Genomic DNA, 13,641 nt, shown 5'->3' with positions numbered 1-13,641 from the left:
AATGATAGTTTATAATATGCCAAAGAGAGTTAAAAAAATGGAATTTTTATGGATAAAGGGCATAAAAATTTAATTGCAGTCCAGACTGCAACAGTCCACCTCATTTTGCTTCATGTAGTTATCTCTTCCTATGTGTGTAGTAACACTATTAGTTATTATTAGTAACTAATTCAGGGACTAGAATACACCATGAGACGTTCTAATAAGCACTGTAAAAGGAAGATAAACACCCTTACTCAAAAAATACAAGGATTTGTCACAAGACAATGAATGTATCTGTTTCCAAACAATTTCTAAGCTTCTAATTAACAATTTCTAAGCTGATATTCCATTCCATCCTGACTTTATATTGTTGTATTGAGCCTAATGTAGAGGTAAATAAGTAACTGTAAGAAAACTTTAAATCAACAGTTGTTAGCATGAGTGGAAGCATTCAAAGCAAGTTCAAATTGTCATCAGTCTCAAGAATTTTTTACATGGTATTGGTGTGACATGCTGCCAGAAAATTATTGAATTAAGGATGTAAGAAGAATGCTATTTGAAAAGAAAATCCTAAGTAAAATTATCTCAGTTTACCATGCATTTGCTAACGTAACTTCTAATGAACCATAACAACAATGCATCAAACCCATTAACAATAGTCAAAGCACTCCACATTTAAATCAGGAACTATGCAAGATCACTTCTCTTAGAGACAAAGATTATTGAGTTTTCAAAATAATAGTTAAGTGATTCTGGGAATAGGATGTTTGCTCTAACTGTACATCTCTAAATATAAATACATTTTAGATTACTAGAATACTAAATAGTGTGAAACAACAATAGAATTTGTGGTCATTGTTTTCCTGTTGGCAAAATAATCCATACTCATATACTTAATAAAAATATGCAAGTCTGATTGGACATAATGCTGAATTTTCAGGAAAATCAAAATTGCACCAAAGTTTCTTGATGAATACCAAACTATCATAGCAAAGTTAATTAAAGTGCAGGTAATTTGTACTACACACCAAGTTCCCAAAGTTGCCATGTTCCAGTTCAGTGAGTTTTCTCCTTAAAGAATAGCCTCTACTGAAAGGGACAGATTAAACCAATATTTAAGCTTACTTTCTCTTCTGAACTGAAAGTTTAAAAGGATTCCAGAAATTAAGAAAATTACTTTATTCAAAGAAATTTTGAAGTGTTGTGTTGCTTAGACTTCAGATAAACATGGTATAGAACACAACCTCCACACAGCTCTTTTTTTCAGAATACAAAACTGAAATATACAGTTTTAGACACTTGATCTAGATAAGTAATTTTGTAAAGATGATTTCTATTAGTTCGATGATCTGCTGGCAAGTGCCTGTAGAAATAGTTCTACTGTTTTCAGTACAGTTTATAAGACACTTCTATTTATCTGCATCATACCAGCAATAATACATTATCTTGGTATTTTGATTTACTGAGGCCTCTGAAGAATCTTCTGATACAGGTTTAATCTCTTGTTACTCCACAATTTAAATTAGGAATTTATCCAAAGTTCAATTGACATCACCAGATTTCTCATTGACTTCAGGATATCACTCATGTTGTTGCTCAGTAGAATAGGCAGTACTCTACTGACATAAACATGGAAAGATTTTGACATAAACATAAACATAAACATAAACACTCATTAATTTTTCCTGAAACTGAATCCTATGTTTGAAAGTAATCTGGAAATTTAATGCTACAGTGCAAAGGCTCTTACTTCATTGCCAGACAGTTCTCTTTAAGCATGAAGACCAAAGAGGGAAATTCCTATTACATATTAGACTGAAAAAAGAATGAGGGGATAAAAACAGTAAAAAAAAAACCACTAAAACAAAACCAAACATGGCAGATTCTCTTTTTTTCCTGCCTCCCGTGAAAGTATAACTTCTTTGTTCCAGAAGCAATTGAACTGTCTTGAATACACTGTAGCTGAGTCAAAAAGAAAAATCCATTTCAGCAGCCACAATGAAACAGTAAATCAGACTTTTGACGTCGCACACATAAGTTAGGAAGCAGAATTACCTAACCATGCTGAAAGTTGTATGAATATAACTGTACCCTAGATGGCAGGCATGAAGCAACATTAATTATAAAATGTTTAGGAATCTTCTTTATTTCATAAAACATTACAACATCTTTTAAAAACAAGAAACTTAATTCCAGTTCCTCACATGTTTTCCCCTCAAAGGCATGACAAAGATTACTCGATCTATATACTATACAGTAAACCTGAAACTTTAGATTACTACCCAGCAATGGATTTCACAAGTCTTCACATGTTACGTAGACTTATGACTCAGCATAGAGATTGATTCTAACGGTCTTGCTGAGTCCACAAAAGAAACAGTTCACAAGTACAAAGGTGTTAGATCCTGGATAAATAAAGTACCGCTTAACACAATAAATAAAGTAATGCTTAATGCTTATCAACGTTATGACAAGAGCTTCAAGGTGACAGGATTAGTTTTGATGGGAAAAAAATACCTAACCAAAACAAAACCCCACAAGAGATAGGAATTTGTCAAATACTTATCATGCTTAAAAAAAAAAGACATTTTATGTAAAAAAAAAATGAAGACAGAGAATGTTGGAAGGCTATTTTTCTATTCAAACCTTCCCCAAATTAGTTCAGTTTCTTTCGAGCTATGCATTGCTACCCTTATCTGGATGAGGATGGACAAAAAGCAACTACATCATTAAATACAAAATACTTATACCTTTAAGTAAATGTATTTAACGTGACAGATATTAAATTCAATTTTGTACATTATACCACTCGTTGCATCTATTTTATCAGTGGCTTGGTGTGTTATATTTTTTTTAAAAAAGAAGCTGCTTATTTCAGCCCAACTTGATTTTATGTGAATGAGCAACAAGTAAGTATAATGCAAAAAATATTTACTTAAGCAAGAAGAAGAATTAATATTAACATATAGTCCTGAAAAGAAAATTCAGGATACTTAAACATATTTCATAAAACATTTTTAGGTGTGATACTTTTAAAACTATTTCCTGTAAAAAACTCATTTCTTATACAGAACTATATGGTGAAATGGCCATACTAATACATTATTATTAAGTAATTTTGTCATTAGTTTGGAATTCTCAGTCTAAGCTATGAAAAACTGATTTTGCTAAAGATGCAATGCTAACCTCTAGGACAAAGACTGTTTCATGTATATAAACACACAAATTCACATATACACACTTGTATAAGTGTGCGTGTGTGCATAGTCCTCCTCTGTCTTCAAAACATTTCCTCATCATTCTATACTTTCTGCTGGCGGCAGACAAATAGGCAAAAGAAACCTCTACAAATGATACAGTTTTGCCATGATACTCCTTTCACAGAAAATCAGTATGCACAGATATGTTTCAGTATGGATGTGTATGTTCTCAAAAAATGAAGGATTAGGCCAGCAATGAACACCAAATTCTAGATCTAGCTCAAAATAATGAGATTTTACTACAGGAAAATTAACTGCACCGAGTTTCTGCTCTATAAAGTCATTTGAGTTATCAAATACTTCAGACTTTTTTTCAGAATATTGCCTAAAGATACATATTTTAAAAACCAGCCTCGAGGATTATGGTATCAAATATAATAAAGAGATTTTAGCTCACTCAAACAGACTACTGGCTATTCTGTAATATACAAAATCATCACAAATTTAATTTTGGGAACATAATTTTATTCCTAAAATGTTTATGCATAATATGCAATATTTCTGTGCATCTTAGATGAAAATTAAACAGAACAATTCACAGAAGCCAGTATAGTGATTATATCTGATAATTATTGTATTTTCTGCATGATTCAGGGAACAATCAGAAGGCATTTTTGGCATCAGGCAAAGAGCATGGGACAGAATAGATGGTTTTACTACATGTATCTAAATTTCCTGTGAGATTATCAGAGGATCACTATTTATAGTTCATATGTATATATTAAGTGAACAAAAATAGCAATTATAAGTAAGGAGATCTGCAGCATCTTCACCCTATAAACTAATGTTAGAATAAAGATTTCTGGAAAAGGTGGAAATAATGCAAAATCTTTAACAAGAACTAGCTATTAATAACCTGAGTCTCCAAAAAGGTTGTTGCATTTTAAACATCATTTAAATGTCTACAATGAGAGCAGAAGGCTTGACATATCCAGAAGCCTCGCTTGCCTCAGTGTAGTTTACTTCTGGGAAACAACAGGTAGGGAACAGTTACTGTATGGGTTTTTTTAAAGAAAAATGCATCTAAATAATAATACACAGATTTCCATAATACACAAGGTAGAACATCTATATACTGAGAGAAAACAGAAAACATTTGCTTTAAAAGATCTTTAAAGATATTTCTTTGTCTCTAGTGCAAAACGAACAGCACTGGTGACTTACCTTCAACTCTACTTAGAAAAAAAGGAAGAAAAGAAATGTCACTGCCTAAAGACACAAAATGCTAATTTAGCCTGTGTTCTTTTTCATCTGAGGCTACTTCTCTTGATATTTATGTTTCAATAGGCTTTAGAGTACCAATTACTGTAATTTTTGCCTCTTATGCCACAAACTGTGGCATTTGTAAGTCTACAGTGCACACCAGTGGAATATAGCTGTATATGCATTTTTTCCCTGTTTTCAGAATAATGTAAAATTGCTTTGTAAATATTACATCTTATTTAACTTTTAAACCACCATAAAAGCATGTCCTGTAGGAATTACAAAGACTTTCAAGAAATTTTCAAATTTTCCACTGTCAAAAGCCTTGTATGGTATTCCAGCAACCATTTCTCAACAGTAACATATAGTAAGTGATATTCACACACACATCACCAACAAACAAGCTTTGGGTTTTTTTCAGTAAAGAATGAATCTTCATTTACAAAAAACCCAACAAATGTAAGCAATTTGGTTGATATTAGTCAGACTCATCAAGACAAATGCTTTCCTCTAGTTTAAACATTAGATGTATAAGTCTTATTTATCTTGGAAGACAAACCGAATGCTTAAAATATCACTTCTTGTTAACAATTAAAGCAGTTCAGTATGTTCCCAAGAAAAAGCTGCAACACATATATAAGTGTATATGCATAAATTTATATAAAAATTGGAACCAGCCTCCAATCTCTTCTCAGCAAGTTTTTGCTTCTTGTTCTATTACTGTTGACAGTGCCATAAAACATAAAGACTACATTTCTTAAGCAACACAATTAACTAAATATAGACTTCCTCTCTTGTACAGAAGTATGACAAGCTGAATTCTTACTTAATGAGCAGCAGAAAATAAAGAACTAAAATCTGAAGGAACAGCAGATCCAGATATGCATCATCACCGGTTCTTCAATTTAATACCTACAGCAAGACATTACTCCTTAAACCTTTCAGAAATCTGTTTGCAGAAATCTTGATGCCTTTTTAGCTGCAGTGCAGTCAGTCCTCCATGAGAACCAAGGTCTACAACTCGGAGACTTGAGTTCTTTAAAAACCTTATTTGCTTCTTTATCAAGTGGTCTGTAACAAACTGTCATCACAAGGTCACCCTTACTGGCCATTCCTCTGATCCTGACCTACTACCAGACTGGCTATCACCTATCCTTCAGGAGACCCCAAAAAATCTGAACTGCTTATAGACCTGAGGGCAATTTCCATCCCCTTATCCTCTCTTTCCTATTCTTTCTTGAAGTCCCTCACAGTTCTTCAGTTGTGTAAACTTAGCACAGTGTTCAGCCTGGAGAAGAGAAGGATCCAAGGATACTATATAGTGACTTTCCAGTACCTGAAGGGGGCATACAAGAGAGCTGGGGAGAGACTTTTTACAAAGGCTTGCAGTGACAGGACTAGGGGGAATGACTAAATTGGAGAGTAGCAGATTTAGACTAGTCGTAAGGAGGAAATTCTTCACAATGAGGTTGATGAGGCACTGGAACAGGTTGTCCAGGGAAGTTGTAGATGCCCCATTGATGGAAGTGGTCAAGGCCAGGTTGCATGGAGGGTTGAGCAGCCTCGTCTAGCGGGAGGTGTCCCTGCCTATGGCAGGGGGATTGGAATTAGGTGATCTTCCAGTTCTTCAAGGACTTAGTTGGTAGGAACCCCTAGGACATGGTCCTCCAAGACAAGGGAGTGGAACAGAGCTTGAAATTATTTAAGGAAGGTTTCCATAAAGCGCAAGAGAACCCAGTCCCCATATGTAGAAAATCAGGCAGGAAAGCAAAGACACCAGCATGGCTGAGTGGAGACCTGCTGGTTAAACTAAAAAAAAAGAAGAGGGAACTGCACAGGTAGTGCAAACAGGGATAGGGAACCTGGGATGTGTATAGAGATGCTGCAACAAAAGAAGCATGGCCAGCAGGTTGAGGGAGGTGATTCTGCCCCTCTATTCCTCTCTTGTGAGACCTCATCTGGAATACTATGTCCAGTTCTGGAATCCTCAATGTAAGAAGGAATGGGTCCAGAGGAGGGCTGCAATGATGATCAGAGGGCTGGAGCACCTCCCATACATGGACAGGCTGAGACAGTTGGGCTTGTTCAGCCTGGAGAAGAGAAGGTTCAGAGTAGATCTTATAGCAACCTTCCATTTTTCAGAGTTTACCTCCCCAGCTTTCCTGTAGGCCAGCTTCAGGTACTGGAAGGTCACTATAAGATCTCCTCTAAGCCTTCTCTTCTCTTCTCTCAGAGAGAGAACTCTCTCAGAGAGCCCAACTCTCTCAGCTTGTCCTCGTAGGAAAGGTGCTCCAGCTCCCCGATCATCCTTGTAGCCCTCCTCTGGACCGGTTCCAACAGCTCCATATCCTTCTTACATTGAAGATTCCAGAACTGGGCACAGTATTCCACATGAGGTCTCACAAGAGAGGAATAGAGGGGCAGAATCACTTCCCTCGACCTGCTGGCCATGCTTCTTTTGATGCAGCCCAGGATACGGTTGGCCTTCTGGGCTGCGAGCGCACATTGCCGGTTCATGTTGACCTTCTCATTGACCAGCACCCCATAGTCTTTCTCTGCAGGGCTGCTCTCAATCACATCATCTCCTATCATGTACTGAAAATGGGATTGCCCTGACTCAGGTGCAGGACCTTACACTTGGCCTGGTGGAACCTCATGAGGTTCTCAGAGGCCCACTTCTCCAGTTTGTCCAGGTCCCTCTGGATGACATTCCATCCTTCCGGTGTGGCAACTACACTACTCAGCTTGATGTCATCTGCAAACTTGCTGAGTCAATCTCACTGTCAATAACATTGATAAAGATATTGAACAACACCAATCCCAGTACGGACCTCTGAGGGACACCACTTATCACAGATCTCCATCTGGACTTTGAGCCATTGACCGCTACTCTCTCAAAATGACTATCCAACCAGTTTCTTATCCACAGTACCATCCACCCATCAAATTCATATCTCTCCAATTTAGAGAGAAGGATGTTGTGTGGGACTGTGTCAAAGGCTTTACAGAAGTCCATATAGATCACATCCATCGGTTTACCCGTGTCCACTGCTGAGGTTACCCAATCACAGAAGGCCACCAAGTTGGTCAGAAAGGACTTGCCTCTGGTGAAGCCATGCTCGCTGCCATTAATCACCTCCCTGCCCTCCATGTGCTTTAGCATAGCTTCTAGGAGGATCCATTCCATGATCTTCAATGGCACAGAGGTGAGGCTGACAGGTTTGTAGTTCTCAGGGTCATCTTTTCCACCCTTTTTAAAAATGGGCACAACGTTACCCTTCTTCCAATCACCAGGGACTTCTCCTGACTGCCATGACTTTTCAAATACCATGGCAGGACATGGCAGCTGTGCCAGGGCTGGGCTTCTCCACACACCCTAGTCAGGTCCCTCCCAAAAGCTATGAGGTTAAATGGTTGATTTATAACTTTCATTAATGCTAGATATGATATTACCCTTAGTTACAACACAGGAAATGAGAAATCTCAGGTTTTTTTCTTACTCCACGTGATAACGATGTACTGCTAACATACCTGTTTCAGTCTTTCCAGCTTGGTTTCTCTCAGTTCTTCATATTTCAGTTTCCAAAGAAATAATTCATTTTCTCTCATTTCAATTTCTTTTTCCAGAAACATGTTCATTCTGAAAAAATATTTCAAAAGTCAATGTTATATCTATTTGATGTTGGCAGCAGACAAATTACTTTGAATTTCCTTTTGACAGCTTGAGTTATATTTTGCTGCCTTTGTCAATCATATACCTATCTCTTATTAAAAACCTATATTATCATCATATAATTATTCCAAAAGACTTATCAAAAATAATATCTAAAGAGAACAGAGAAATCCAGTAGTATACAAACAAAATTTTAAGTTAAATAGAATTTTGGGATAAACTGAAGAAAATTTGGAAATGAATTTCAGTTAGTGATTCAGATCACATAATTCATGACGAAATACTGAAGATGCTCAGAGGAAAGGTACTCTATCAGTTTTACTGATACTCTACAAAGAATAGGAGAAAGAATATAGCAAAGATCAGCGAAGCAGCTTCCTATAATTTAAACAAAAGCTTAAGATCAGAGCTTGTGCAAAGAAGGGCAACAAAGCTAGTGAAGGGGCTGCAGAACATGTCTTATGAGAAATAGCTGAGGGAACGGAGGTTGTTTAGTCTAGAGAAAAAGACTAGAGAAAAGGAGGCTGTGGACAGACCTTATCATTCTCCACAGCTGCCTGAAGCTGGAAAGGACCTCTGGAGGATATCTAGTCCACCGCTCACTGCTCAAGCAGGGCTGCCTAGATGTGGTTGCTTAGGACCATAGGCAGATGGATTTTGAATGTCTTCAAGGATGCAGAATCAGCAAACTCTCTGGGCAACTTGTGCTAATGTTTAGTTATTCCAATAAAAGAAAAAATTAAAAAACCCAAATTTAGTGTTTCTTTATGCTCTGACAGAGCCTCCACTGTCTGTTGCCCACATCCACCCATGCAGCCCTAAGCAATTCCTTTTCAATATTATCAAATACCAGTGTAGGTAGTGGGCTTTTGGTTTTAGACTAAATAAACACTTTTAATTTCAAAGTGGAACAAACTGAAATCTTGCAGTTAGAAGACATTCAGATAAGAACACTGATCAAAAGATGACTATAAATCCAGCAGTTTTAGGTAAATGGTTGTTTAAAATGCTGAACAATTCATAAGGTCTTTAATTCCCATTTATGTCATGGGACCTCAAATGTGTATTTGATATAAGCCAGAGTGTGTAGTAGAGGATTTTGATTTTACATTGTAAACCCTACCTTGAAATTCTTTGAAAGTCAAAACATAAGCTTTGGGCTTTTTTTTTTTTTTTTTTTTTTTTTCTTTTTGGAGGTCCTTTCTTTCTATATTTTGCAAAGCCTGTCCTGGGGCTTAAGGGTATATTGGCATTACTGAAGCTAGCTCTATGCAGAATCTGAAAAGCATAGGTTACCTCAGGGTGAAGCAGCAGTGCATCTTACACAAACATTAGTCAGGAAACTAGGGACAAGTCTAAACACTGGGTGTCCATGAACTAACTTGACTTTACAAAGAATGCAGCCATGGTTTGAGAGTACTGCATGTAAACCAGAAAACTCTGCTGAGAAGTTCTGTGCTGTATGAGTAAGATCATACTGACTGCCAAGATAACCTTTGGTCTTGGGGTCCAAGCTGTGATCCAAGTTTGCTTTTGATGAAGCACAGCTGTGCATTCTTGGCCCAAGTTTACTGAGAAAATTGCTAAGTTGTGAAGAAGAAGCTGTGAGAAAGTACTAAAGCTAGAGTTGTGCAAGATAAAAAAAGTACAAATGCAGTCAAAAGTGAAATTGTTGAGACAGTAATTATTAGCAGCTCCAGGATCCAGGATCAAAATTACTGACGTGAACAGGTATAGAATCCTAAGAAGAAAAAATGGCAGTCTGAAAGTGGAGACTCAGCAAAATAATGCCAGCCCACTAAACAGTGCAAACCAATTCTTTCTGAGCGGGCAGATGACAGCCTGTCCGTCAAAGACTCATAGGTTGTCTCAAGAGACTCAGCTATGTTAATGTTTACACTAGTAACATTATTCCTAGCTATTTATTGTATGCTTTGCCAAAATTAATTTCTTCACACGTTAAGGCTGCCTATATTCTGCTTACAGAACATTTTTGCACAAAGGAAATGTTGTCCAAGGTGATCAAGAAAGGAAGTTGTCATACCAATGCCCACTGTTATACTGAACTCAGTGCTCTGTGAGCATTTGCTGCCTGAGGTTGGAGCTGCCAAATTTTGCAGTGTATAGACATGCCTCATTTCTTATCATGTGCCAGTAAACTTATTATCATATACCACAGTCAGTGCATATCTAGGGAAAAATGACAAAATCTGTATCATTGAAGTACAGTTACAAAGTGGCTAGAAAGGCATGAGAACAAAAAACCCTCAGAGGTAGAACCAAGGTTTATTGAAATTTTGTCTACGAAAATATTAAAAAATAACAGTAGAAAAATTATCCTCTTTCCAAAATCAAAGTTTTACATATACATATATAGTTGCTGTTGAAAAATGAAATGGGTAGGACCCTAAATATTTCAGCCAGAGGTAAAAGGGTAGGTGAAGTATCAGTCTCTTAACTCACATGTAAAATACCACGACAAGATGAAAAATTTAGACATTCTGGGATTTTTGCTTCCAGAAGAAACTAAATCCTCTTTAATGAGATAAAACTTAATTCTGATCATCTGCTGCAGTATGACTCAAATAAAGAATTATTGAGTGTTTTCCACAACTATCTAATTCATACAACAGTAAATACTAGTTAAGAATTTAACTGACATGAAATAAATCATCATAGTTTACCATTATAGACTTTCTGAACTGAAACTGTTAAATGTGTTTGCAATAGATGGGGAATTTACTTCATCTGCAAATTAACTTCAGTTGATTTTGAAATTACAGCCACATAGTGCTTGATGTGTCCTGCTATATCCATCATATACAACATACTGCATGTTTCCTCAGAAAGCCATTTTGGCCATATGAAACATCAAGGAATTCCTACCAGCACAGAGACTCGCATGCAAACATATATTGTGTCATGAATTCTGTTAGGCCACTAAAATGCACGTTTACTATTTACATCAAGTAAATTTGTTGTGATACAATAAACAATACAATAAGTGATACAATAAGTGTTATTCTCTCTCTCTGTTTTTGACATAAACCTTACTACAGGTGAAGAGATTAAAGTTAACAGCATTTTGCAGCTGGATTAATGTACTTTTAATTTTAAAATTACCTCAGTCTTTCTGCAGTTAGACTCTTTCAAAGTCTGATGATAAAGTATATGAAAATTTGTTACTACGCACAAGGAACTCCAATAACATACATTAGATATCTCTGCATTGATACCAAATCAGCAGTAAGTATAGTTTTTTTAATTAACTGTACATCCTTAACACTTCTGTATGGAAGACTTCTCATTTAGATGACAGAGAAGCCAAGGAAGACAATAAACATACTACTGTGAAATGTTTACAAAACATGGAAATTTTGACTATTATTAAAGAAAAAAAAAATCCTATGCTGAGTTTTCTCTCTAAATTCTTAATAAAGTCTTGTAAATAGCTATTAATAAAGCTTAGAAATGAGAATGTATGAGATATAAATGCAAATGTTGCCATAACTACGCTAGAAAGCATCTTAAATACCTTTATTTCTAATAGTGATTTCCCTGATTAGGATATATTTTGCACTTACTCTCTTTCTTTCTGTAAGATTTTCTGCATCTCAGTCAAATGCAAATGTAAGGCAGAAAAATGTATTAAATCATTCTTTGTTGTCTTAGCTGTATTGTCCAAACTTTTCTCAGGTTCCTCTGAACAGATGCTGTGAACTCCATTGGGAAAGGAATCAGGATTCTTTACAGTGATTTTTTTATTGTGATTGGTTTGGTCTTTGATTTCCTCTAAATCCTGAGAAAATAGAAAAATATGACATTCAAAAAAATCCCATAAACAAAGGTAAAGGTCTAACATAACTTCTTCAGGGCCTACAAATCATGTTGAAGCAGGTGATGGACTTATACAAGTTTTGTGTATGCACAACATACCCATTCAGAAACTCAAAGCACTGTAGTATCTATTTTGAAGATGCTTTGAATAGAAAACATAAGCAAAACTCACAACAAGGCAAATATAATTAAAATATAAATTACATATTTATTAGGAATACTGAATATTTCTTATAAACAAGCCAGTTACAAGTGGGGTTCCCCAGGGATCAGTACTGGGTTCAGCCCTCTTCAATATCTTTATCAATGACCTGGATGAGGGCATTGAGTGCACCCTTAGCAAGTTTGCGGATGACATTAAGCTGGGTGGAAGTGTCATTCTGCTGGAGGGCAGGGAGGCTCTGCAAAGGGATCTGAACAGGCTGGACTGCTGGACTGAGACCAATGGCATGAGATTTAACAAGGCCAAATGCCGGGTCCTGCACTTGGGGCACAACAACCCTGTGCAGTGCTACAGACTGGGGGAAGTCTGGCTAGAAAGCTGTACAGAGGAGAAGGACCTGGGGATGTTGGTTGACAGCCAACTGAACATGAGCCAGAAGTGTGTCCAGGTGGCCAAGAAGGCCAATGGCATCTTGGCTTGTATCAGAAATGGTGTGACCAGCAGGTCCAGAAAGTTTATTCTCCCTCTGTACTCAGCACTGCTGAGACTGCAATTTGAGTACTGTGTTCAGTTCTGGGCCTCTCACCACAAGAAGGATGTTGAGGCTCTGGAGCGTGTCCAGAGAAGAGCAATGAAGCTGATGAAGGGGCTGGAGAACAAGTGTTATGAGGAGTGGCTGAGAGAGTTGGGATTGTTTAGCCTGGAGAAGAGGAGGCTGAGGGGAGACCTTATTGCTCTCTACAACTACCTGAAAGGAGGTTGTGGAGAGGAGGGAGCTGGCCTCTTCTCCCAAGTGACAGAGGACAGGACAAGGGGAAATGACCTCAAGCTGCACCAGGGGAGGTTCAGGCTTGACATCAGGAAAAAATTTTCATGGAAAGGGTCATTGGGCACTGGAACAGGCTGCCCAGGGAAGTGGTTGAGTCGCCTTCCCTGGAGGTGTTTAAGGGATGGGTGGATGAGGTGCTGAGGGGCATGGTTTAGGGATTGTTAGGAATGGTTGGACTTGATGATCCAATGGGTCCTTTCCAACCTACTGATTCTATGATTCTATGATTCATTTGGAAATGTATTTAAGTATTATTACTTCCGATGAGTTGTTTACAAAAGCTAACCTAATTTTAGCAGATTACCAACAGTCCTATTTCATACGACTCGGTTCTTTTGAGGTTTTATTCTGCATGCAATGCATTCAAGCCTAAAATCTGGACAATTTTCCTTGAATTGAAGTCACTGCTATCAGACAAATCACAAGTCTACCTTTTACTTGGTGTTGCCTATGAAGACTATATAAAACATGCTAGAGCACAGAACTAAAACTCTTAAAACATGAACAAATAGTTCCATTTTGACAAATATAACCAGTTCTTTTGTCTAGAACTAGGAGCTGTATTAAAACATGTCCATACTTGATTGTTTAATTTTGTATAACAACTTAATTGCTCTCCTTACCTAACAAAATCCTACAACTTTGCAGAACAGTTTGTCTTGTGTCTTCTCACGTTTTAGAAATTGTGTCAAGG

At 37.1% G+C, this 13,641-nt stretch overlaps 1 protein-coding gene across 2 annotated transcripts in view; it reads right to left on the bottom strand.

Annotated features, from left to right (window-relative positions):
- CCDC102B (coiled-coil domain containing 102B) overlaps positions 1–13,641 on the bottom strand; it is a 147,125-nt gene that overhangs the window by 116,747 nt on the left and 16,737 nt on the right. For both annotated transcript variants that reach the window (XM_054059031.1, XM_054059032.1), the window contains 2 exons: positions 11,703–11,917; positions 7,977–8,085 (listed from right to left, as the gene is read on the bottom strand). In XM_054059031.1, the coding sequence (XP_053915006.1) occupies positions 7,977–8,085; positions 11,703–11,917 (324 nt within the window). The remainder of the gene's footprint in view (positions 1–7,976; positions 8,086–11,702; positions 11,918–13,641) is intronic.

This window comes from Cuculus canorus, chromosome 2 (genome assembly GCF_017976375.1).
Source record: "Cuculus canorus isolate bCucCan1 chromosome 2, bCucCan1.pri, whole genome shotgun sequence".
Taxonomy (NCBI): domain Eukaryota; kingdom Metazoa; phylum Chordata; class Aves; order Cuculiformes; family Cuculidae; genus Cuculus; species Cuculus canorus.
This window is presented reverse-complemented; position numbering and strand designations above follow the sequence as displayed.